At 49.3% G+C, this 22106-nt stretch overlaps 1 protein-coding gene and 1 pseudogene across 1 annotated transcript; one reads left to right on the top strand and one right to left on the bottom strand.

The window, feature by feature from the left end:
• Window positions 1–1504: 1504 nt before the first annotated feature.
• On the bottom strand, window positions 1505–2442 carry LOC120394526 (annotated as a pseudogene).
• Window positions 2443–12823: 10381 nt separating this feature from the next.
• Window positions 12824–21941, top strand: LOC120394523 (olfactory receptor 51G2-like). Its single transcript, XM_039518739.1, has 3 exons — window positions 12824–12943; window positions 13118–13212; window positions 20930–21941. Exons 2-3 carry the CDS (start codon window positions 13148–13150, stop codon window positions 21939–21941), a joined length of 1077 nt encoding a protein of 358 aa, XP_039374673.1. The 5' UTR covers window positions 12824–12943; window positions 13118–13147.
• Window positions 21942–22106: the final 165 nt, after the last annotated feature.

Genomic DNA, 22106 nt, shown 5'->3' with positions numbered 1-22106 from the left:
AGCTTCCAGCCTGGCCTGTGAGCAGAGCCTTGGGGGAAGCGGATGAGCAGGGGGCAGAGCCATGGGGAGAAAAGATGGGGCAGGAGCCTCAGGAGAAGAGGGGGTGAAGGGAGGAGCCTCAGGAGAAGTGGGGGAGCAGGAGTGGAGCCTTAGGAGACGAGGGGGAGCAGGGGGGAGCCTCAGGAGAAGAGGGGGAGCAGAGGTGGGGTTCACAGAGGGGGCTCCTGCCTCTGACTCGCTTCTGCCTTGTGAAATGGTGGTCACCTAACACTGCATGGGCTGGGTGGGGCTAGGAACTAGCTGTGCCTCTGTGAGGGAGCTGAGGCCTGTTTCCACCCCTTTGCGAGCAACTGGGGCCAGGGAGGGAACCTGCCAGGACTCCTGTGTGTCAGACCCTCGTTCACACGTCCAGCTCTGCTCTGCCTTGGGGGCATTGCAGTTGGCTGGGGGTGGGCTCAATAGGTGTGTGGTGTACAGAGCCATCAACGGGGGAGGGGCTGCCTGAGTGGATTCTCCTGGGGCTCCTGTCTCTGATACGACTCGGTCACAAGCACTTGGCTGAGGGGGTAGGGAAAGGGTGGGTGGTCCGTGCCCCTCGAATAGCCCCTGTCCACAGCTGGTGCTAGGAGCTATTCAAGGCACCAACGCACCAAGCGCGTGCCTGGGGTGGAAAGCTGCAGGGAGGCAGCCTGCTGGTCGCCGTGAGGGCGCCAGTCAGGCTGCCTTCAGCGGCATGCCTGCGGGAGGTCCACCGGTCCCGTGGCTTCGGCAGCATTTCAGCAGCGGGTACGCTGAATCCGCGTTATCAGCGGACCTCCCGCAGGCAAGCTGCTGAAAGCCGCCTGACAGCCGTGCTTGGGGTGGCAAAATACACAGAGCCGCCCCTGGCTGGTGCAGCCCCCAGGGGTCACTGAGAACCCAGAGCCCTCAGGAAGGGCCAGGACTCTGACTGCAGAACAGCTCTGAAGCTTTTTCATACTCCTGGGATATTTCACCACAAACGGGACAGAGACAGGCCAGGTGTATTGGTAAACAACATCCACGTCCCTTCTCTTTATTGACTGTATCAACAGGAATTCTAAGGTCAGAGCAAACACCGACATGGATCATTATGGGCGAACATCCCACCAGTCCCCTGGCTTTCCACAACCACAGTCACTCTGTAAATGCTGCTGCCTGATTTGGCCTCCTTCCCCGAATGCACTGTCCTCGCTCACCATCCCCTCTCATTCCACCAGGCCTTAGACCCCTTCTGAATCTGTCTCTACAGAGTGAAAATCAGTAGCTCATGTTGTCTCAGATGTAAGCGTCCAGGATGGAATATGACAGGTTTCAGAGTAGCAGCCGTGTTAGTCTGTATCTGCAAAAAGAACAGGAGTACGTGTGGCACCTTAGAAACTAAGGTGCCACACGTACTCCTGTTCTTTTTTCAGGATGGAATAGGTGGTCTGTGTTTTTCATCTCCCATGTCAACAGTACTAGAGCTGGATGACGAAGTTACACTTCACTTGATGAACACCCTGATTATCCTCGCACGAAGGTGTTTGCTTTTCACGCTGTACACTATTGGGTTCATCAGAGGTGGGACCAGCAGGTAGACATAGCCCAGGAGAATCTGAAGCAAGGGAGGAGAGCTCTTCCCAAGTCTGTGTAACACAGAAAGACCGATCATTGGTGTGTAGAAGAGCAGGACAGCACAAACGTGGGAGACACATGTGTTCAGGGCTCTGACACGCTCCACGTGAGATACAATGCTCAGCACTGTTTTGAGTATCATCACATAAGATAGGAGGATGAGCAGCGAGTCCAACCCCACCGTGGAGACTATTATGAACAAGCCATAGATGCTGTTGACTGTGATGTCAGAACAAGCCATCTTCATGACCTCTTGGTGCAGGCAGTAGCAATGGGAGAGGACATTGGCTCGACAGTATCGGAACCGTTTCAGGAGAAAGGGGAGTGGGAATATTAAGGCCACCCTCTTAGCACACACACCAGTCCCATCTTGGCTGTTCTTGGCAGGGTTAAAGTGGAAGTATATCTCAGTGGGTCACGGATCGCAACAAAGCGGTCAAAGGCCATCAACAAAAGCACAGAGGATTCAATGAACGAAAGTGAGTGGATGAAGAACAGCTGGGCAAAACAGGCATCCAGGCTGATCTCTCTAGAGTTAAACAAGTATATGCCCAGTATCGTTGGCATGGTGGCTATCGATAAGCCAAGGTCTGTGATGGCCAACATGGAAAGGAAAATGTACATGGGCTCATGGAGGGTTGGATCTGTTTTTACAATGAACAGAATGACTGAATTTCCTACTATCGAAATAACGTACATTAAGCAGAAGGGGATAGAGATCCAGAGATGGACGTCTTCTAGCCCAGGTATCCCCGTGAAAAGAAACACTGCAGAGTTGAATTTGGTGTCATTGACAGCTGACATAATGTACTGGGCAGGTGCCGAGAGTTTAGAACTTTCCTTCCTGAAAGAAAAAAGAACAGGAGACTACATGGTATAGAATCATAGAAGTTTACGGTTGGAAGAGACCTCAGGAGGTCATCTAGTCCAACCCCTGCTCAAAGCAGGACCAACACCAACTAAATCATTCCAGCCAGGGCTTTGTCAAGCCTGACCTTAAAAACCTCTAAAGATGGAGATTCCACCACCTCCCTCGGTAACCCATTCCAGTGCTTCACCACTCTCCTAGTGAAATAGTGTTTCCTAATATCCAACCTAGACCTCTCTCACTGCAACTTGAGACCATTAGTCCTTGTTCTGTCATCTGCCAGCACTGAGAACAGCCAAGCTCCATCCTCTTTGGAACCCCACTTCAGGTAGTTGAAGGCTGATATCAAATCCCCCCTCATTCCTCTCTTCTGCAGATTAAACAAGCCCAATTCACTCAGCGTCTCTTCGTAAGTCATGTGCCCCAGCCCCCTGATCATTTTCGTTGCACTCCACAGGACTCTCTCCAATTTGTCCACATCCTTTCTCCAGCGGGGGTCAAAAACTGGATGCAATACTCCAGGTGTGGCCTCACCAGCACCGAATACAAGGGAATAATCAGTTCCCTTGATCTGCAAACAATGCTCCTACTAATGCACCCCAGTATGCCGTTAGCCTTCTTGACAACAAGGGCCTGCTGCTGACTCATAAAGAGCTTTTCATCCACTCTAATCCGCAGGTCCTTTTCTGCAGTACTGCTGCTTAGCCAGTCGGTCCCCAGCCTGTAACAGTGCATGGGATTCTTCCTTCTTAAGAGCAGGATTCTGCACTTGTCCTTGTTGAATCTCATCATATTAGTTTTGGCCCAATCCTCCAATTTGTCTAGGTCACTCTGGACCCTATTCCTACCCTGCTGCGTATCTACCTCTCCCCCCAGCTTAGTGTCATCCGTTAACTTGCTGAGGGTGCAATCTATCCCATCGTCCAGATCATTAATAAATATTTAACTAGACATCTTTCTGCTCTCAGTGCAAGTCTAGAAAGTCCCAGGGGCTCAAGGTACATCAGCAAAAATATAGTCTTGGATTAACAGTACTGATAGGAAGATGAGCACTGCCAGAATGGATCAGACCTGTACTCCATCTATCGCAGTATCCAGTGGCAAGTTCCTAATGCTTCAGTGGAAAGTAAAAGATGCCCTGCAATTGGCAGCTATGAGATAAGCTTCTCCCAGGGAAAGTTTCCCCCTGACACCCACTAGTTGGACATATTCTGTGGTATAAAACAGGAAGGTTTATAGCACTTCCAAAACTTTTTTAAAGTAATCCTCAGTACTGTAGTTTCTGATTACTCATATAAACAACCAGTTCCTCTTTGAATCCAGTTGTAGCAGATGACAGAACAAGGAGCAATGGTCTCAAGTTGCAGTGGGGGAGGTTTAGGTTGGATATTAGGAAAAACTTTTTCACTCAGAGAGTGGTGAAGCACTGGAATGGGTTCCCTAAGGAGGTGGTGGAATCTCCTTCCTTAGAGGTTTTTAAGGTCAGGCTTGACAAAGCCCTGGCTGGGATGATTTAGTTGGGAATTGGTCCTGCTTTGAGCAGGGGGTTGGACTAGATACCTCCTGAGGTCCCTTCCAACCCTGATATTCTATGATTCTATGAAACTGTTGGCCCCACAGACAGCTTGTGGCTGTGAGTTCCACAGCCTACTTAAGCACTGTGTGATTTTACAATTATGGCCTTCACACAGACTCCCTTTCTGGCCCTGCACTTCTATGCATGGCAAGTGCATAGTGGAAACAGTCATATTAATCTTTGCAGCACATAGGATACATTCTTAGTAGCAGGTTCTGAATTCAATTACAGTGACTTCAAAGGTGTCACTCCAGCATTACATGTGTAAATTCAGTGAGAACCTGTCTCTGTTAATTTACCCTTAACAAATGCTCCCGGTGTTACACTCTTACCCCAAGAATCCCTCCAAGAGAAGCTGAAGTGGTTTACCTGCGCAGCGTTGGCTGAATCCAGAGAATTTGATCATCCTATAGGTGTCTCTTCATCCTCACAGGACCTGTATCCTCTCCCCATGCAAGGGTCTATAGGTATCTGGTAAGATACAAGCCCACACAGACAGTTGCTTCAGCTGGGCAGGGGAAGGGTTGGCGTCACAAAAGGGTGAATAGTGCAAACACTAGTTTTGCACTTATATACAGTTGAGTGTGCAAGTTACTTCAGCCATGTTTGTGTAACAGGTGTTTGGATTAAATTATTTATAATCATTATTACACTCCCCTTTCCTGCACTTCAGCTCTATTCTTTCCCGAAACACAGACCACTGGTTCTGTTCTTGCAGGAGCAAATAAACCTGAGGTGATTTGGGAAGTATTTACTGATATTCTGTGGGGTCTTGTCTCCCTCAGCCCCTGGCAAGCTCGGGCTCAGAGCACATTGCATCTCTAGAAATGGGACCCCTGTGAAATCCTGCCTCGGGGCATCGGGGTTTTAACACTCCAACCTGACTTTAAATCTTAGATTTCTGTGTTGCTTGAGTAATACAAGGACAATGGGGACATGTAGCGGAGGGTTTCCCAAGCTACCTAATGCTGCCTGACCTCTACCCCCGTCACTCCGACAGCCCAGATCTGTCACGACGCAAAACATCTGCAAATGTAAACAGCTTTCAGCTTTACCCTTCACTTTGCATTTAAAATATAGTGAAACCTGCCAACGTACCCAATGCCTGCTAGAAGGGGAGCCGCTGACACAAGAGGTCTTCAACCTAAAGGACAAGGAGTCATTGGAGAGGTTTCTCGGGCAGCAGGCAGTATCTGTTCAGATAGGGAGGGAACTGTCTTTGTGAAGCCTGTCCGCACATTCCCTTGGGGGCCACTTGGCCATCAGGGAACCTCAGCTGCTTCTTTTAGTATGCACCATGTTTAATGCCCCTCACAGCCAATGGCAAACTGCAGATGGCCAAATCACAGGGGATGCCTGCTGATTCTTCCCAACTGGAGTGCAATGCCAGCCCTGCTGCAGGGTCTATTCCTGGAGTCCAGGCTGTCATCACTGTTCCTATGGTTCCGATTAGTCACATGGCTACCTCGGGGGCAGCTGAGTGGTAACAATGATCACAACTGTGATGTTGTTGAAATAAAATAAAATAGAATAATAATAATAATAATATAGGATGAGGTTGCTCCCTGGCATCCCCCTTTCCTGCATTACAAACCCAGGGTGCAAGCCATTGAAGGGAGATTCTTCAAGGCTCCGTACATTGAAATTTCCCTCTTTTCAGTAGGGGAAGTCCCTTCCCTTCTCCCTGAGGAATAAATAGATGGCCACAGGTTCCCCGGGGAGATTTTTTTGGAGATTTTTAAGAGCAGGTTAGACAAACGCCTGTCAGGGATGGTCTAGATAATACATAATCCTGCCATGAGTGCAGGGGTCTGGACTAGAGGACCACTTGAGTTACTGTCAAGTCCTACAATTCTCCCATAGGAATAACAGGGAGCCCCAGGATCCAGGGGGGCCCCAAAGTTATGCACAGATCTCCGTGAACCAATGAGAGCTAAGCCCACCAATGCACAATCTCTGGGCCTCCACAACCAGGGCCGCCCAGAGGATTCCGGGGGCCTGGGGTCTTCGGCGGCGGGGGGCCCTTCCGTTCCGGGACCAGCCGCGAAGTGCCCGAAGACCAGCGGCGGGGCCCCCGCCACCGAATTACCGCGGCGGGACCCGCTGCGAAGTGCAGCCCGGTCTTGGCGGCGGAGCCGCCGTGGGTCTTGGGCGCCGGGCGGCGGGTCCCAGAACGGAAGGGCCCCGCTGCGAAATACCGCCGAAGACCGAGCTGAACCGGCAGCGGGTCCCACTCCGTCTTCGGTGGTAATTCGCCAGCAGAAGTCGTTCCGCCCGGGCGGAAGGACACCCCGCCGGCGAAGACCGGGAGCGAAGAAGCTCCTGCGCCCGGCCCCGCAAGAGTTTTCCGGGCCCCCCCCCGGAGCGAGTGAGGGACCCCGCTCCAGGGGCCCCGAAAAACTCTCGTGGGGGCCCCGTGGGGCTTGCCCCTCTTGCCCCCCCCTCTGGGCGGCCCTGTCCACAACTATTCTAGGACCCTCTCCAATTACCGGGCTAGCACAGGTTCATCAGAGATGTGTTACCAGGGCCTGTCACAGAAGCCACTGCCTACAGGATCTGCTGAAGGGGGCGTTAGAGTGTCTGATGGTCATAATACCCCAGCCATAGACTGGGCAGGAGGTCCCAACCTTTCCATTGCCAGAGTGCAGCCTTAGACTCAGTCAGTGTAACCTTTTTTTGTTACGAGGGAGAGGCAGAAGAAAAGCCTTCAATTTATTTTGGGGAGGCAGGCAGCTGTAGCTGGGCAGCATCATGGCAACTGAGCTTTCAGAGAAAAGTAATCCATTTTCTATCAAAACTCACCACAAAAATAATGGATGAAAAAGGAAACATTTTAGTTTGGGTCAAAATTTGTATGAGGGGGAAAAAAACAATGTTTTCCAGCCCAGCTCTAGCTCAAACCATGAGGTGGCAGCACTAGCCCCCCATTAGCCTCCCACATTGAGCAGCTCCTGGAAGTCTGCTAGGGTGGGGCTACGCCAGCTCTGAAACAGAGGGAGCTTCTAGCCGACAGAGCTTTAGAGACACCCAGAGCATAGGGCTGCATCCCTGACCATCTCGTCTTGGCTAATAGCTATTGATGGACCTATCCTCCATGAACTTATCTAGTTCTTTTTTTGATCAGTAATACTTCTGAATTTCACAACATCCATTGACAATGAGTTCCACAGGTTGACTGTGTGTCGTGTGAAAAAGTGCTTTCTTTTTTTTTTTAAACCTGCTACCTGTTGACTTCATTGGGTGACCCCTGGTTCTTGTTATGGGGTAAATAACACTTCCTTGTTTACTTCCTCCACATCACTCATGACTTTATAGACCTCTATCATATCCCCCATTTGTCTTGTCTTTTCCCAGCTGAACAGTCCCAGTCTTTTTAAGCATTCTTCACCTAGAAGCTGTTCCATATCCCTTAAACATTTTTGTCGCCCTTCTCTGAATGTTTTCTAATTCAAATATATATTTTTTGAGATGGGGCAACCAAACTGCACAAAGTATTCAAGGTGTGGATATACCATGGGTTTATACAGAGGCAATATATTTTCTGTCTTTTTATCTATGCCTTTCTTAATGGTTCCCAACATTCTGTTGGCTTTTTTGACCGCTGTGGCACACTGAGTTGATATTTTCAGAGAACTATCCACAATGACTCCAAGATCTTTCTTGAGTGATAACAGCTGATTTAGATCTCATCATTTTTTTCTGTATAGTTGGGATTATGTTTTCCAATGTGCATTACTTTGCACTTATCAACACTGAATTTAATCAGCAATTTAATTGCCCAGTCACCCAGCTTTGTGAGATCCCTTTGTAACGCTTAATAATCAGCTTTGGACTTAACGATCTTGAACAGGTTTTTTTTTATCATCTGGATATTTTGCCACCTCACTGTTTACCCACTTTTGCAGATCATTTATGACTATGTTGAACAGCACTAGTCCCAGTACAGATCTCTGTGGGACATCACTATTTACCTCTCTCCATTCTGAAAACTGACCATTTATTCCTACCCTTTGTTTACTATCTCTTAACCAGTTACTGATCTAGGAGAGGACCTTCCTTTTAACCCCCTGACTGCTTACTTTTCTGAAGAGCCTTTGGTGAGGACCATGTCTAAGACTTTCTGAAAGTCCATTGCACTATATGCCCTGGATAACCCTTGCTCATATGTCTGTTGACCCGCCCAAAGAATTCTAATAGATTGTTCAGGCATGATTTCCCTTTGCAAAAGCCGTGCTGATTCTTCCCCAACAAAGTGTGTTCATCTATGAGTCTGATAATTCTATTCTTTACTATAGTTTCAACCAATTTGCCTGGTACTGAAGTTAAGCTTACTGGTCTGTATTGCCAGGATCACCTCTGGAACCTTTCTTTAAAAATCAGCCAATCACTCACTCCCTTCCTCTTCAGCGGCCCTTCGGGGGAGCTGAATCATTTTTTCCCCCTTTTTTTTCGCCACTTGGGATGGCAAAAAAGCTGGAGCCAGCCCTCAGCACAGCACCATTTGACAAGGGAGATCTGGGTCCCTCCTGCAGCTCGGCAGTAAGAACGAGCATTAGGATGTGCTTTCAGAGAGTGAAGGATCTGAAGAGCACTGCCTGAACGGACAGAGCCCTGCTGCGATGCCTCTCTGTCAGCTCTTGCCCCCCACTCTCTCCATGAGCAATGAGAGCCGCTTTGGCGCTGCAGATAGACCTCAAATCCTGCATCCCAATTTCCATCACCACCGAGTTTGGGTTCACTGGATCTGGGTAGGGGGTTGTTTGGGTCCAATAGAGTGAGCCGCAGGCACTTGGAGGTGGGTTTGGGTCACTCCCCTTTCTATTAAGAGTGTGCACGGCCTTGATTACTGGTAATGTGCATATCTCATGCCTCAACAATGGGAGAGAACATATGAGCTGTACCACAGATTCCAGTGACTCTTCAAGACCATCACTGTTATGTCCAGCTGCCTGTGGCATAACTCTTTTCCTTACCCCAGAGGACTCAGTACCCCGTACAGAGGAAAAATCATCTCTGTCAGTTTGTGACGAGAAATATCCACTAACTAAACCTCAGTGCCATCCTTTTGTGGGTGCTCTGCTTGAGATACGGCTATCAGTGCCAGCAACTAGGATTTTATTGGGATTCTCACACTATTTCCTCTCTTTCTTAGAGCCCCAACTTCTGGAATCTAGACACTGTGCAGGCATCTCAGCCTTCAGTTTTCCAAATATTTTTTAAAAAATGAGTTGCAGAAAAGCTAGAAATCCTGAATCAATTGCACCCCAAAAGGCTGAGAAATCAAAGACACATGAAAACAAACCCACATGGGGCATGGCGATACTGCGTACCTAGTTCAAAAGATCTGAACAGCAAACAGCAAAACACACAAAAATCAACAGGATATTTTTATAAAGTACATCAGAAGCAGTAAGCCTGCCAAGCAATCAATGGGGCCACTGGACGACTGAGGTGGTAAAGGAGCAGTCAGGGAAGATGAGGCTGTTGCCAAGGGCTAAATGAATTCTTTGCATTGGTCCTCACTTTAGAGAATGTCAGGGAGATTCCCACACCTGAGCCATTCTTTTTAGGTGATACATCAGGGCCTAAGATGTATGGAGAAGATGCACATGTAAGGTGAGGTGGTGGCCTTGGGGGCAATAGGTGGTAAGTGGGAGGAGGCAGTGGGGTGAAAGAGGGGTGGAGGGAATTTGGGATGTTCAGGACTGTGGTGGCCAGAGAAAGAGGCGACTTTCCCCAGCTCCAGAGCTGCAGCTGCTGGGGAAAGATGGCCCTCCTTCCCAGCCTCAGCTGGGTGGAGAAGTGAGGGCACATCCGCTGCATTAGAAAGGTAACACTACTGATATTAAAATATGAGTTGCGTGCTCTTATTTGCAGAACAAAAAATCATTAATTATTTTTTTATATAGCGCTTCTATCCAAGTAATGGTCTCAAGTGGCAGTGGGGGAGGTTTGGGTTTATATTAGGAAAAACTTTTTCACTAGGAGGGTGGTGAAGCACTGGAATGGGTTCCCTAGGGAGGCGGTGGAATCTCCTTCCTTAGAGGTTTTTTAGACCCGGCTTGACAAAGCCCTGGCTGGGATGATTTAGTTGGGGATTGGTCCTGCTTTGAGCAGGGAGTTGGACTAGATACCTCCTGAGGTCCGTTCCAACCCCGTGTTCTATGATTGTATGATTCTAAGATTATCTATTTATGTCATATGGTAGAGAGGCATTTTACTGTTTAATTTATCAGTTTGGACTAAAACCTCTGTGGCTGGTTATGACCGCGGTGCAGTCTGGGGGCCAGTTTAACTGATGAGCCCCCAACAATTCAGCTGGGTAGGCCTCTCTCACATTGCTCTGGGGACAGGGCCGGCTTTAGGAAGTCCTGCAAGCGAAGGACCCGCTGCCAAAGTGCTGCTGAAGACCCGGAGCGCGGCCAGGTGAGTAAAAATTAAAAAGGTGCCTCTAGCCAGGGAAGGGATTCTCACTGGGTGTGGGGCCGTCTTAAGCGCAGGGCCCGATTTGAGGGAATTGGTGGAATAGGCCTAAAGCCGGCCCTGCCTGGGGGTGACACAGCCAGGCTCTCCAGGCCCTGTTATCACCCAGCACGACAGCAGGTGGTGCCACCCACCCAACTGAGCTAACTGAGTGCTTTACCTAAGCCACTCACGCACAAATAGGAGACAACAGCCAATTTACCAGCTCTCCTGCCTTGCACACTTGCTGCAGAATAATCCCAGATTTATACAATCTTGCACTGCACAGGTATCTGTACAATGCAAACTCGTTAATAGAGGTCACTTTTCCCTCAATGAATCATAGAATCATAGTGGATAAGAGTTGGAGGAGACCTCAGGAGGTCATCTAGTCCAATCCCCTGCTCAAAGCAGGACCAACCCCAACTAAATCATCCCAGCCAGGGTTTTGTCAAGGTGGGCATTATAAACCTTTAAGGAAGGAGATTCTACCACCTCCCTAGGTAGCTCATTCCTGTGCTTCACAACCCTCTTAGTGAAATAATGTTTCCTAATATCCAACCTAGACCTCCCCCACTGCAACTTGAGACCATTGCTTTTTGTTCTGTCATCTGCCACCACCCGTGAGAACAGCCGAGCTCCATCCTCTTTGGAACCCCCCTTCAGGTAGTTGAATGCTGCTCTCAAATCCCCCCTCACTCTTCTTTTCTGCAAACTAAATAAGCTCAGTTCCCTCAGCCTCTCCTCATATGTCATGTGCCACAGACTCCTAATCATTTTATTTGTCCTACACTAGACTCTCTCCAATTTTTCCACATTCTTTCTCTAGTGGGGAGCCCCAAACTGGATGCAATAGTCTAGATGAGGCCTTACCAATGATCACTTCCCTCAATCTGCTGGCAATGCCCCTACTTATACAGCCCAAAATGCCATTTGCCTTCTTGGCAACAAGGGGGCACTGTTGACTCATATCCAGCTTCTCGGCAATTGTAATCCCCAGGTCCTTGTCTACAGAACTGTCACTTAGCCAGTTGGTCTGCAGACTGTAGTGGTGCATGGGATTCTTCCATCATAAATGCAGGACTCTGCACTTCTCCTTGTTGACCCTCATCAGATTTCTTTTGGCCCAATCCTCCAATTTGTCTAGGTCACTCTGGACCCTATCCCGACCCTTCAGTGCATCTACCTATCCCCCCAGCTTAGTATCATCCGCAAACTTGCTGAGGGTGCAGTACACCCCAATGTGGGATAGATAGGCAGAAGCTTTGGTTTACAGAGCTGACACTTTGGATCCCCAAGAGAAACTGGAGGCTTTTCATCCAGGGCCGCCCAGAGGATTCAGGGGGCCTGGGGCAAAGCAGGAGAGTGGACATAAAAAAAGGCACCACCTGCTGCGGCTCTCCGAGTCTGCAGCGGCGGGTCCTTCACTTGCTCTGCGTCTTCAGCAGCACTGAAGGACCCACCGCCGGCTGAAGTGCTGCCGAAAACCCAGAGCGAGTGAAGGGCCTGCTGCTGAAGTGCCGCTGAAGACCCAGACTGCCGCCGAGTGAGTAAAAATTAAAACGGCGCCTCTAGCCAGGGAAGAGATTCTCGGCCAGGGCTCGCGGGGCCCCTGCGGGGCCTGGGGCAAATTGCCCCACTTCCCCCCCACCCGCTTTGTGCGGCCCTGTTTTCATCTTCCTCTTCCTTGGAAGGTTGCACTGACTGAGTTTATGGCTTCACTCTGTATATGGAAAGGTAGAAACCTCCCGCCCAGTCTATGGCTAAGATATTGTGCAGATATTGTGTAGATCCTCTACCCAGCCTTCTCATCTCTGTACAGCCCCCTCCGCCTTGTAAAACATCCCTTCACCAGATCCTCTAGGCAGTTCCTACTGTAACAGGCCCTGGTAGCACATCTCTGATGAACCTGTGCTAGCAGGGAGCTGGGGAGTATCCTATTGCAGTTGTAGAGGCACAGAGACTGGGGGGGTGGGTGGGCCTAGCTAGCAGTGGATCACTGAGATCTGTGCATAACTTTGGGGATCCCAGGATCCTGGGTCCCCCTTTTCATTCCTCAGGGAGAAGGGAAGGGACCTCCCCTCCTGGAATGATCTAAGAGAAATTTCCTTGTATGGAGCCTTGTGGAATCTCCCTTCCCTGGCTGTTCCCTGGGTTTGTAATGCAGAAAAGTGGCTGCCTAGAAAAGTCTGGTCCTATATAATTATTTATTATTATAACTACTACTATTATTATTATTATTTATTTTATTTCAGCAAGATCAAAGCTGTGACATCATGACCATTACCACTAGGCCACTCTCGAGGTAGCCCTGTGACTAATCAGAACCACATGAACAGTGAAGACAAGCCTGGATTCCAGGAATAGAGCCTGCAGCAGGGCTGGCGCTGCAGTCCACTTGGGTAGGATCACCACACATCCCTTGTTAATTGGCCTTCTGAAGTTTGTATTGGCTGTCACAGGGTTAAAGCTGATGCACACTAAGCCAATCAGCTGAGGTTCCCTGATGGCCAAGTGGCCCCCAAGGGAATGTGCAGACATGCTTCATAAAGACACCTGCCTCCCTGTCTGAACAGATACTGCCTGCTGCCTGTGCAACATCACCGATGACTCCTTGTCCTTTGCGGCGAAGACTTGTACTGTCAGCGGCTCCCCTTCTAGCAGGATTTGGGTAAGTTGGCAGATTCCACTTTAAAATGCAATATGAAGGGGAGAAGCTGAAAGCTGTTTCATTTGCAGAGATTCTGTGCAGCAGCAGAGGACTCAGCTGGGCTTTCTGAGTCACTCAGTGACAGGGCTGGAGGACAGGCAACACTAGGTAGCTTGGGACCCCCTCCCCTACATCTGCACATGCTCCACGGTGGGTTATTCAAGCTACACAGAAATCTGACATTCAAAGCAAGGTCAGAGTGCTACAACCCCGATGCCCCAAGTCAGGATTTCTCAAGGGGTCCTATTTCTAGAGGTGCCATGTGCTCTGGTCCCGATCCTGCCCAGGGCTGAGCAAGAGGAAACCTCGAGGAATATCATTGACTACTTCCCCAATGGCCTCAGGTTTATTTGCTCCTGGAAATATAATCAGCAAATAATTTTCAAAGGTTTTATTTTCTGGCTCGATTGTGAATACAGGAATTCAGAGATGTGTTGCTCTGTGGCAACAGGTCTGATGAGGCATATTTCTATTTCCTGACTTGCTGAAGGCTCCAACACTTCTACACAGTAGATACCCTTTACAGTTACCTGCATTTCTGCTCCCTCTCTGGTCTCTGAGTGAAAGACATCAGGCCTCGTACCCTGCCTGTTACCCGGGGTTCTTTCAACCCAAAGCTCTTGGTAACTTTACTCTGTGCGAGGAGGTGTCAGGAAATAAATCAGGGAGACACGGCCATCTGACCGATAAAGGGCTGGCACAAACAGGACAACGCAAGAGTGCTTTCACTTATAGCTAAACTTTACTTAGTCTCAAGCACTTACACACGTCTGCAACAAGTTAATAAAACACCCCCAACCCTTGAAAATTACCAAAGCTGAGTGTGGCTTTCGAGTGATACAACGGCAGCCCATCTGCTGCTGGGGAACAGAAGATGCATCCAGAGGGAGAGGCCAGTCCCGAAACGAGACCCACCTGTCTCAAGCTTTTTCCCCTTATTTATACATTAGTAGTTAAAGAAACCTTGTTAAGTAATCAGTTTTAATGATTGAGAAAGAGGTTCCTTCTGCTTATTGATTAACCAGATGTGGGTTTTTCCAGAGCCTGCAGCCTTGAGACCCCAATAGACATTCCTGGGGCACATCCTACTCTTTGAAAATGCATGTATCAGCAGTTTTAACACAAAATTCTTATCAGGGAGGATGTGGGGTCAAGCGGCCCTTTCGGTGACACCCAAAACCCCGCTCCCCTCCTGCCTTGGACAAGCTGAGACTTGCTTTTAACAGCTTGCTGACTAGGCTGTCTTTAGCAATAAGCCATAGTGGTTTCAGGCACTTTACTGGTTTGCCAAAGTCAGGGCCGTCCTTAGGATTTCTGGTGCCCTAGGTGAGATTATTAAACTGGTGCCCCTGTGCCTGATCTGCTCTTAGCAACACAAATATAGGCATACAGTATTGGAAAACTTGCCACATTCACGTTATTAAAACCAGTTTAACTTAATTAAGCACACTGTAATGCTGATGCACTAGCACTAAAGAAGTAGCCCTATAGAAAAAATTCTGATTTGACAGAATGATGCAAATAATATAATTTTGTTAATTTGTCAACATTTTATTGGAAATTTATATGAAGAGTTATTGAAACAAAGATTTGTTTTTAATTAAAAGCAATCTTTCTGGCTTTTTTGGCTGCAAAATCAGTTTAACAAGCTGGGTTTCCAAACAGTGGGAAAATATAACCCTAGTTTTACTGCTAGGTAAAGCACAAAGTGACCAAAATGAAGTCAGCCCAGAATCATCTCATCTAGATTAAGGTAGCACAGAAATGTTACAGAAGTCCTATTGTACCTTATTTTTGTTTGGAAAGACATTAGCAATAGCAGCACATTCACATGATAAAATACATGATAAATCACTGCCTCTAAAGTTCCATCAAAAACTGACATTTTCACAGCTCTAGCATGATCTGCTGTACAGATTCTTCACAAGGAAGTGTCCCTGGCCTTTTTAACTCATATTAACTATGTATTTACTTTATGAAAGTTGGAGAAAACATTGTGAAAACGTAAAACATTGGCTGCCCAACTTCTGGGCTGGCAAAAGCTATACTGACTCACAGGAAAAAAAAATGCAGGAGAATCTTAGTACAACATATGGTCAGTCTATACCAGGGGTCGGCAACCTTTCAGAAGTGGTGTGCCAAGTTCACTGTAATTTAAGGTTTCTCGTGCCAGTAATACATTTTAACGTTTGTAGAAGGTCTCTCTCTATGTCTATATTATATAAATAAACTATTGTTATTATCTGAGGTCCTGGCCACCGGTCCTGCTCAGGCCACTGCCAGCTGAGTAAATGAAACCCCAGACCGGCAGCGGGCTGAGTGGGACTGGTGGCTGGAACCCTAGACAAGGATCCCAGGCTCTGCTCAGCCCACTGCTGGTCTGGGGTTCTGACCACCAACTCCTGCCAGCCAGGATCCCGCCGCCAACCCCTCAGCCCGCTACCAGCCTGGGATTCTGCTCACCCAGGCTGGCAGGAGGCAGAGTGGGGCTGGCGGCTGGGCTCCTGACTGGCAAGGGGCTGGCAGCCGGAACCCCAGAGTAGCAGCAGGCTGAGTGCTGCTGGCACCCCAGACTGGCAGCAGACTGAGCCACTCAACCCTCCACCGGCCCTGCTCAGCCCGCCACCAGCCCTGCTCAGCCCGCTGCTGGCTGAATGAATGGAACCCCAGGCTGACAGCAGGTTGAGTGGTTCAGCCGGCCTGCTCAGCCCGCTGCCAGCCTGGGGTTCCTTGGGGTTCCCAGGCCAGCAGCAGGTGCTGAGTGGGGCTGACGGCCGGTATCCCAGCTGGCAATAGGGCAGCAGTCGGAACCCCAGAGCAGTGATGGGCTGAGCCGCTCAGCCTGCCGCTGCGTACCATCAAAAATCAGCTCACCTGCCACCTTTGGCGCATGTGCCATAGGTTGCCGACCCCTGCTTTATACACTAGTAAGGAAATGAGCATATTACAGTTGTTGGAGGCTCTTATCAGGAGTAACAGGCTATAGGAAAGTCAGTCAACATTTTTTGTTTCTCTGATGAAAACTGGCCCACTCCCTGCCTCAAACCAAACCTGTCACTAATAATTGTCAACCAGGGCCGCCCAGAGGATTCCGGGGGCCCGGGGTCTTCGGCGGCGGGGGGCCCTTCCGTTCCGGGACCCGCCGCCAAAGTGCCCTGAAGACCCGCGGGAGCCCCCCGCCGCCGAATTACCGCCGAAGCGGACCCGCCGCCGGCGCAGCCCGGTCTTGGCGATAATTCGTGGCGGGGGTCCCGCCGCGGGCCTCGGGCACGGCGGCGGGTCCCGGAACAGAAGGGCCCCGCCGCCGAAGACCGGGCTGCGCAGCGGCGGCGGGTCCCGTCCGCTCCCCCGCCGCCTCTTACCCGAGCGTCTCGGCGGGGCCTGAGCTCCGCCCCGCTCAGAGCCGCGTGGAGAGGGGGCGGGGCTGTGAGCTCCACGCCGAGCGGAGGCAGCTGCCCCGCCCCCTCCCCATGGCGCTCTGAGCGGGACGGGGCTCAGGCCCCGTTGGAGCTCCCAGCCCCGCCCCCTCACCACGCGGCTCGGATCGGGGCGGGACTCAGGGGCTCGGCCGGAGACTCGGCGCTTGATGTGCTGAGGCTCCAGGAGAGGGGCGGAGGCGGGAGCCTCCGCTCTTCTCTTGGGGGCCCCTGCGGAACCCGGGACCCGGGCCAAATTGCCCCCTTTGCCCCCCCCCTCTGGGCGGCCCTGTTGTCAACAACTTAATTTTCTGTTTTTGGCTAAGATTGATTAAAAAAAAATATTGAAATTGGATTCAGGATTGTTAGCAAGAATTTTTGGCAAACAAAGTTGTTAAATCACAATCTAAATGGCAACACAGTACTGCTTTCATGCTTGGCTCACCCCCCAGCCTGCTGGTCCAACAGCTGCAGTAGACCCCAAAATCCACCTCTTGGGGTGCAGAGTGGCAACAGCAGCAGCAAACCCTCAGGTCCAATCACACGCCAATGGGCACCACCACCAGCCTTACGGACCATGGTGAAGTTAGCACAGCATCTGATCCCAGGGACAGGTCACCCATGGAGCCACAGCAGCTAATCCTGCCCAGTGCAGCTCCCCCCGGATGAGATGGATCGCTGGCAGCTGCCAGCCCAGGAGAGAGGCGCTCCCCAGATAGGGTGCCCAGATCCAGATGTCCTGATTTTATAGGGCCAGTCCCGATATTTGGGGCTTTGTCTTATATAGGCACCAATTACCCCCACCTAGAGTGACCAGACAGCAAGTGTGAAAAATCAGGACGGGGTGGGGGTAAAAGGAGCCTATATAAGAAAAAGACCCCAAAATTGGGACTGGCCCTATAAAATAGGGATATCTGCTCACCCTACCCCAACCCCCTGTCCTGATTTTTCACACATCTGGCTAACCCCAGCCCAGCCCTGTGTGATATTCCAATCCTGGCTCACTGCCAGGAAGTGAGTTACTTTCACTTTCATTCCTCAGCAGGCAGGCAGCCAGCCTCCTCCCCCCACCTAGCCCCCAGCACCTCACCCAACCCAGCCCTGACGGAGGGGAGGGAGGAGAGAGAGAGGGATGCTCCTGGGGAGGAGGGAGGAGGGAGGGGGTGCTCCATGGGGAAGGGGGGGAGAAGAATGGATGTTATGGGGGATAACAAAGGATACTGGTTCCAGAGCCGCAGAGCCTGCCTCAGCCGGGCGGGGTGTGGAAGAGTCACACTCACAGGTGAGCTCCTTCCCCAACCCCTACCTCCCCACCCTTCCCAGAGACCCCAGCAGCCCATCACCTCCCTTAGCCTGTGCTGCATTCGGCTCTCTCTAGGACCCAGCAGCCTGCTCTTACATGCTCCACTGCTTCCCATCTGTCCGGGCTCGGCAGAGCAGTGCCCCCAGACCTAGTGGTGCCCTAGGCGGCTGCCTATTCTGCCTATGCCTAAGGACGGCCCTGGCCAAAGTCTCCCCGTACATGCCCATTCATGGGGTGGAATCGTGCCATTCTCCCACCCTCAGACTGAGCTCTGGGCTGCAGCCCACTGTGGTTCAACTGTGCTTATCCAGCAGGTCAGAGTGGGTTTGGCACCTGCGGTTCTTCCCTTTGGGAGGCTGTGAGCAGTGGTGAGACCAGTGACCAGCCTGCCATGAACCAAAATTCAAAATAATCTGAACAGTAGGAATAAAGCATAAAATGGAGATATAAGAAGGTTTTCCAACAACAGTCAGTATTTGTCTGTGACCCCAAGCCCCCCCACTCTGACAGGGGCACAGGCAGTCAGAGAGGCTTCATATTTCCCCAGCAGTGTCTGTGCATGTCAGTCTGAACAGCCTCTCAGCAACAGCTGCCCCACATCTGGACAGACTCCCAGCACTGGCAATACACGCTGTGTAATGTGGCTGGGGCCCGGAAGTAGGCTATTCCCAGCATGTAGTTCCAGTGTGGTCTCTCAACTTCCCTGAAGTACTTATTGAGAGATGTTTTTTTCTTGAGCTGTTGCTTTGTTTCCTGCTTGTTTTCCAGTAGTCTATTAAACTAAGAAAAGCCATACTCATTTCACCAAATATAGCCATCATGTAAACATATCACTAGTTAAATCGATATAGTTATACAGCAAACATCCCAAGAACTGGCCTTAATATGCACATTCTTTATGGCAGCTCCGCTCCATGTCTGTCCCAATATGGTTCCTGGGTGCTACAGATTTTATGAATACAGGACAGAGACAGTCAGAGAGAGAGAGAGAGAGCAATAGACGACTTTACTGTGTGAAATGAAGGTCCATTTCCATGAATACTCATGCATTTGACTTTGAAATCCACTTCCTGAAAACCTTCCTCATGCCTAAATAACAGGTGCTGTAGTTACTATGTACTAGAGAGTGAGATATATACTGATCCCAGTGCCTGTTACCACTCCGGATACAGGCTACACTGCAGACTGACAGAACAGAACCTGACGAGAACCAGTCAGCTATTAACTCAGGGACAGAGGAGCTATTAGACTTTTGTTTGCTGAGAAGTGACTGAATGAGGGTGGAGACACTGCAATCTTTTCAGGTTGTGAAGAAATCCAGATCAGAGTTTTAAGTCCCACTCTAACCTGAGAAATCATCTCTGAGAGAAGATCAGAGAGGAAAGATGTGTGTACGAAAGTACAGATGTATAGATGTTATGCCAAAACTTTTCATTGTAATACAAATATTAGAAACCAAACATCCATGACATGCCGGTATATTGAAAGCCAGCAGCAGAGTTGTTGGAATCCCTACAGGAAGGACCAATGGTAACTTTATTACTTAATGGCTTTCACTTTAGAAAGTATTTCAGAAGTGCTCCACATACTGTTTGCAATGGGTTTGTGCTATTAACCCTTTTTTCAGTGAACAGCTGTATGATTTCGTCACCTGGTAACTGACCAGGAGTTGTTTATAACACTTACATTCAGGGTCAAGAACACAATCCCTCAGCAATATCTAGGCAAAACTTTCCAAAAAGTCATGAGAGAACAGAATCGTTGGTCCGTGTTTCAGCAGAGTGGAGCTGAGGTGCAGGAAAGGAGAGTGAAATAGTGGTTGTATGTAATTTATGCCCATCACTGCTTACACGAGCATGGCTGAAGTAACTTGCACACTCAATCGGTTATTAGTGTTATCACTATTCACCCATATGTCACGCTAACCCCACATCCTCTCAACTGAAGTAACTATCTGTGTTAGCTTTTAACTTGCCAAAAGCTACAGATCATTGCATGGGGAGAGGATGCAGGTCCTGTGAGGATGAAGAGAAGGCTGTAGGATGATTGAACTCTCTGGATTCAGTCTACATAGCCCAGAAAAAGCACTTCAGCTCCCCTTGGATGGATTTTTGGGAGTCAGAGTGTATTACCAGGAGCATTTGGTAAGAGACAGTTAACAGACTCCTGTTCTGATTGAATTTATACATGTAAACCTGGAGTGATGCCATTCAAGTCAATTCTATTGAATTCAGAACTTATGCCTAAGAATGTATCTCATGTACTGCAAAGAGGCAGTGACTTAATTTGGACTCTCAGAAGCGGAGAAAAAAAAAAAAAAAAGATATACAATGAGGCAATGAAACATGTTTATAAATAGCTTCAGTGCAGCACAAATAAATACAATTACAATTTTCCCCATGCACTTGCCAAGTATTTACACACGTGTCATGATGCAATGGGCCACACTCAGAAGTGGAGGGCCAGAAAGAGCGTCTGTGGGAAATTCACAATTGTAAAATCACACAGCGCTCAAGTAGACGATGGAACTCCCAGCTACAAGATGTCAATGGGCCAAGAGTTTGGCAGGATTCAAAGAGGGACGGGATGTTTATATAGGTAACCTGAAAATCCAATTAGAATAGTAAGAATTGTTACAAAAACTCTTTCATGAATTCTAAATCTTCCTGTTTTGCACCACAACATTTGTCTAACTAGTGGGTGCAGGATATTTCAAAGCTCCATATTGCAGGGTGTCTTCCACTTCCTCTGAAACATCTGAAACTGGTCACTGGATACTAGGCTAGATAGACTATGGGCCTGATCCACTCTGGCAATGCCTATCTTTCTATTAGTTGTGTAAATCCAAGACTATGTTTTTGCTGATCTTCCTTGAACTCCTGGGAGTCTCTAGACTTGAACTGAGAACAGAAAGAAGTGTCATTAATTATCATCTAGTCTCCTGTCCTTTTCCTTTTAGGAAGGAAAGTTCTGAACTCCTCGGACCTGCCCAGTACATGATGTCAGCTGTCAATGACACCAAATTCAACTCTGCAGTGTTCCTTCTCACCGGGATACCTGGGCAGGAAGACGTCCATCTCTGGATCTCTGTCCCCTTCTGCTTAATGTATGTTCTTTCTGTAGTAGGAAATTCAGTCATTCTGTTCATTATAAAAACAGATCCAAGCCTCCATGAGCCCATGTACATTTTCCTTTCCATGTTGGCCATCACAGACCTAGGCTTATTGATAGCCACCATGCCGACGATACTGGGTATATTCTTGTTTAACTCTAAGGAGATCAGCCACGATGCCTGTTTTGCCCAACTATTCTTCATCCACTTGCTTAAATGCACTGAATCCTCCGTGCTCTTGTTAATGGCCTTTGACCGCTTCATCGCGATCCATGACCCACTGAGATATGCTTCCATCTTAACTCTGCCAAGAATAAGCAAAATGGGACTGGCATTTGCACTAAGAGGGGTGGCTGTGATACTCCCACTCCCTTTTCTCCTTCAACGGTTACGATACTGTCGATCCAATGTCCTCTCCCATTGCTATTGCATAAACCAGGACGTCATGAAGATGGCTTGTTCAGATATCAGAGTAAACAGCATCTATGGCTTGTCTCTTTCACTCTTGACTGTGGGACTGGACTCGCTGCTCATCTTTCTTTCGTATGTGATGATCCTCAAAACAGTGCTGAGGATCACGTCCCACGCGGAGTGCCTCAGGGCCCTGAATACCTGCATCTCCCACCTCTGCGCCGTCCTGCTCTTCTACACGCCAATGACCGGGCTGTCTGTGATACACAGATTGGGGGAGGACTCTTCTCCCTTGCTTAAGATTCTCCTTGGTTATATCTATATGCTCGTCCCGCCCCTGATGAACCCAATTGTGTACAGCATGAAAAGCAAACACCTTCGTGCAAGGATAATCAGAGCGTACTGTGACAGGTTAGATAACAGAAACCCCCTTGGGGTTGCCAACTGATCTGCCAAGAGTACTTCTGCCCCTGCTTACTCTGCCAGCTTGGGACTCCAGCACCCTGTCTTGCTGAGACAGACACACCAGTCTGCTCCAACACAGTCCCAGGGTCTGGACCATGTGCTCCAAAGCTGCAGACTTAACTTAAAGCTGCTTAAGAAGTGTTCTTGT

The sequence above is a fragment of the Mauremys reevesii genome, unplaced genomic scaffold, assembly GCF_016161935.1.
Source record: "Mauremys reevesii isolate NIE-2019 unplaced genomic scaffold, ASM1616193v1 Contig63, whole genome shotgun sequence".
In the NCBI taxonomy this organism is placed as follows: Eukaryota; Metazoa; Chordata; order Testudines; family Geoemydidae; genus Mauremys; species Mauremys reevesii.
This window is presented reverse-complemented; position numbering and strand designations above follow the sequence as displayed.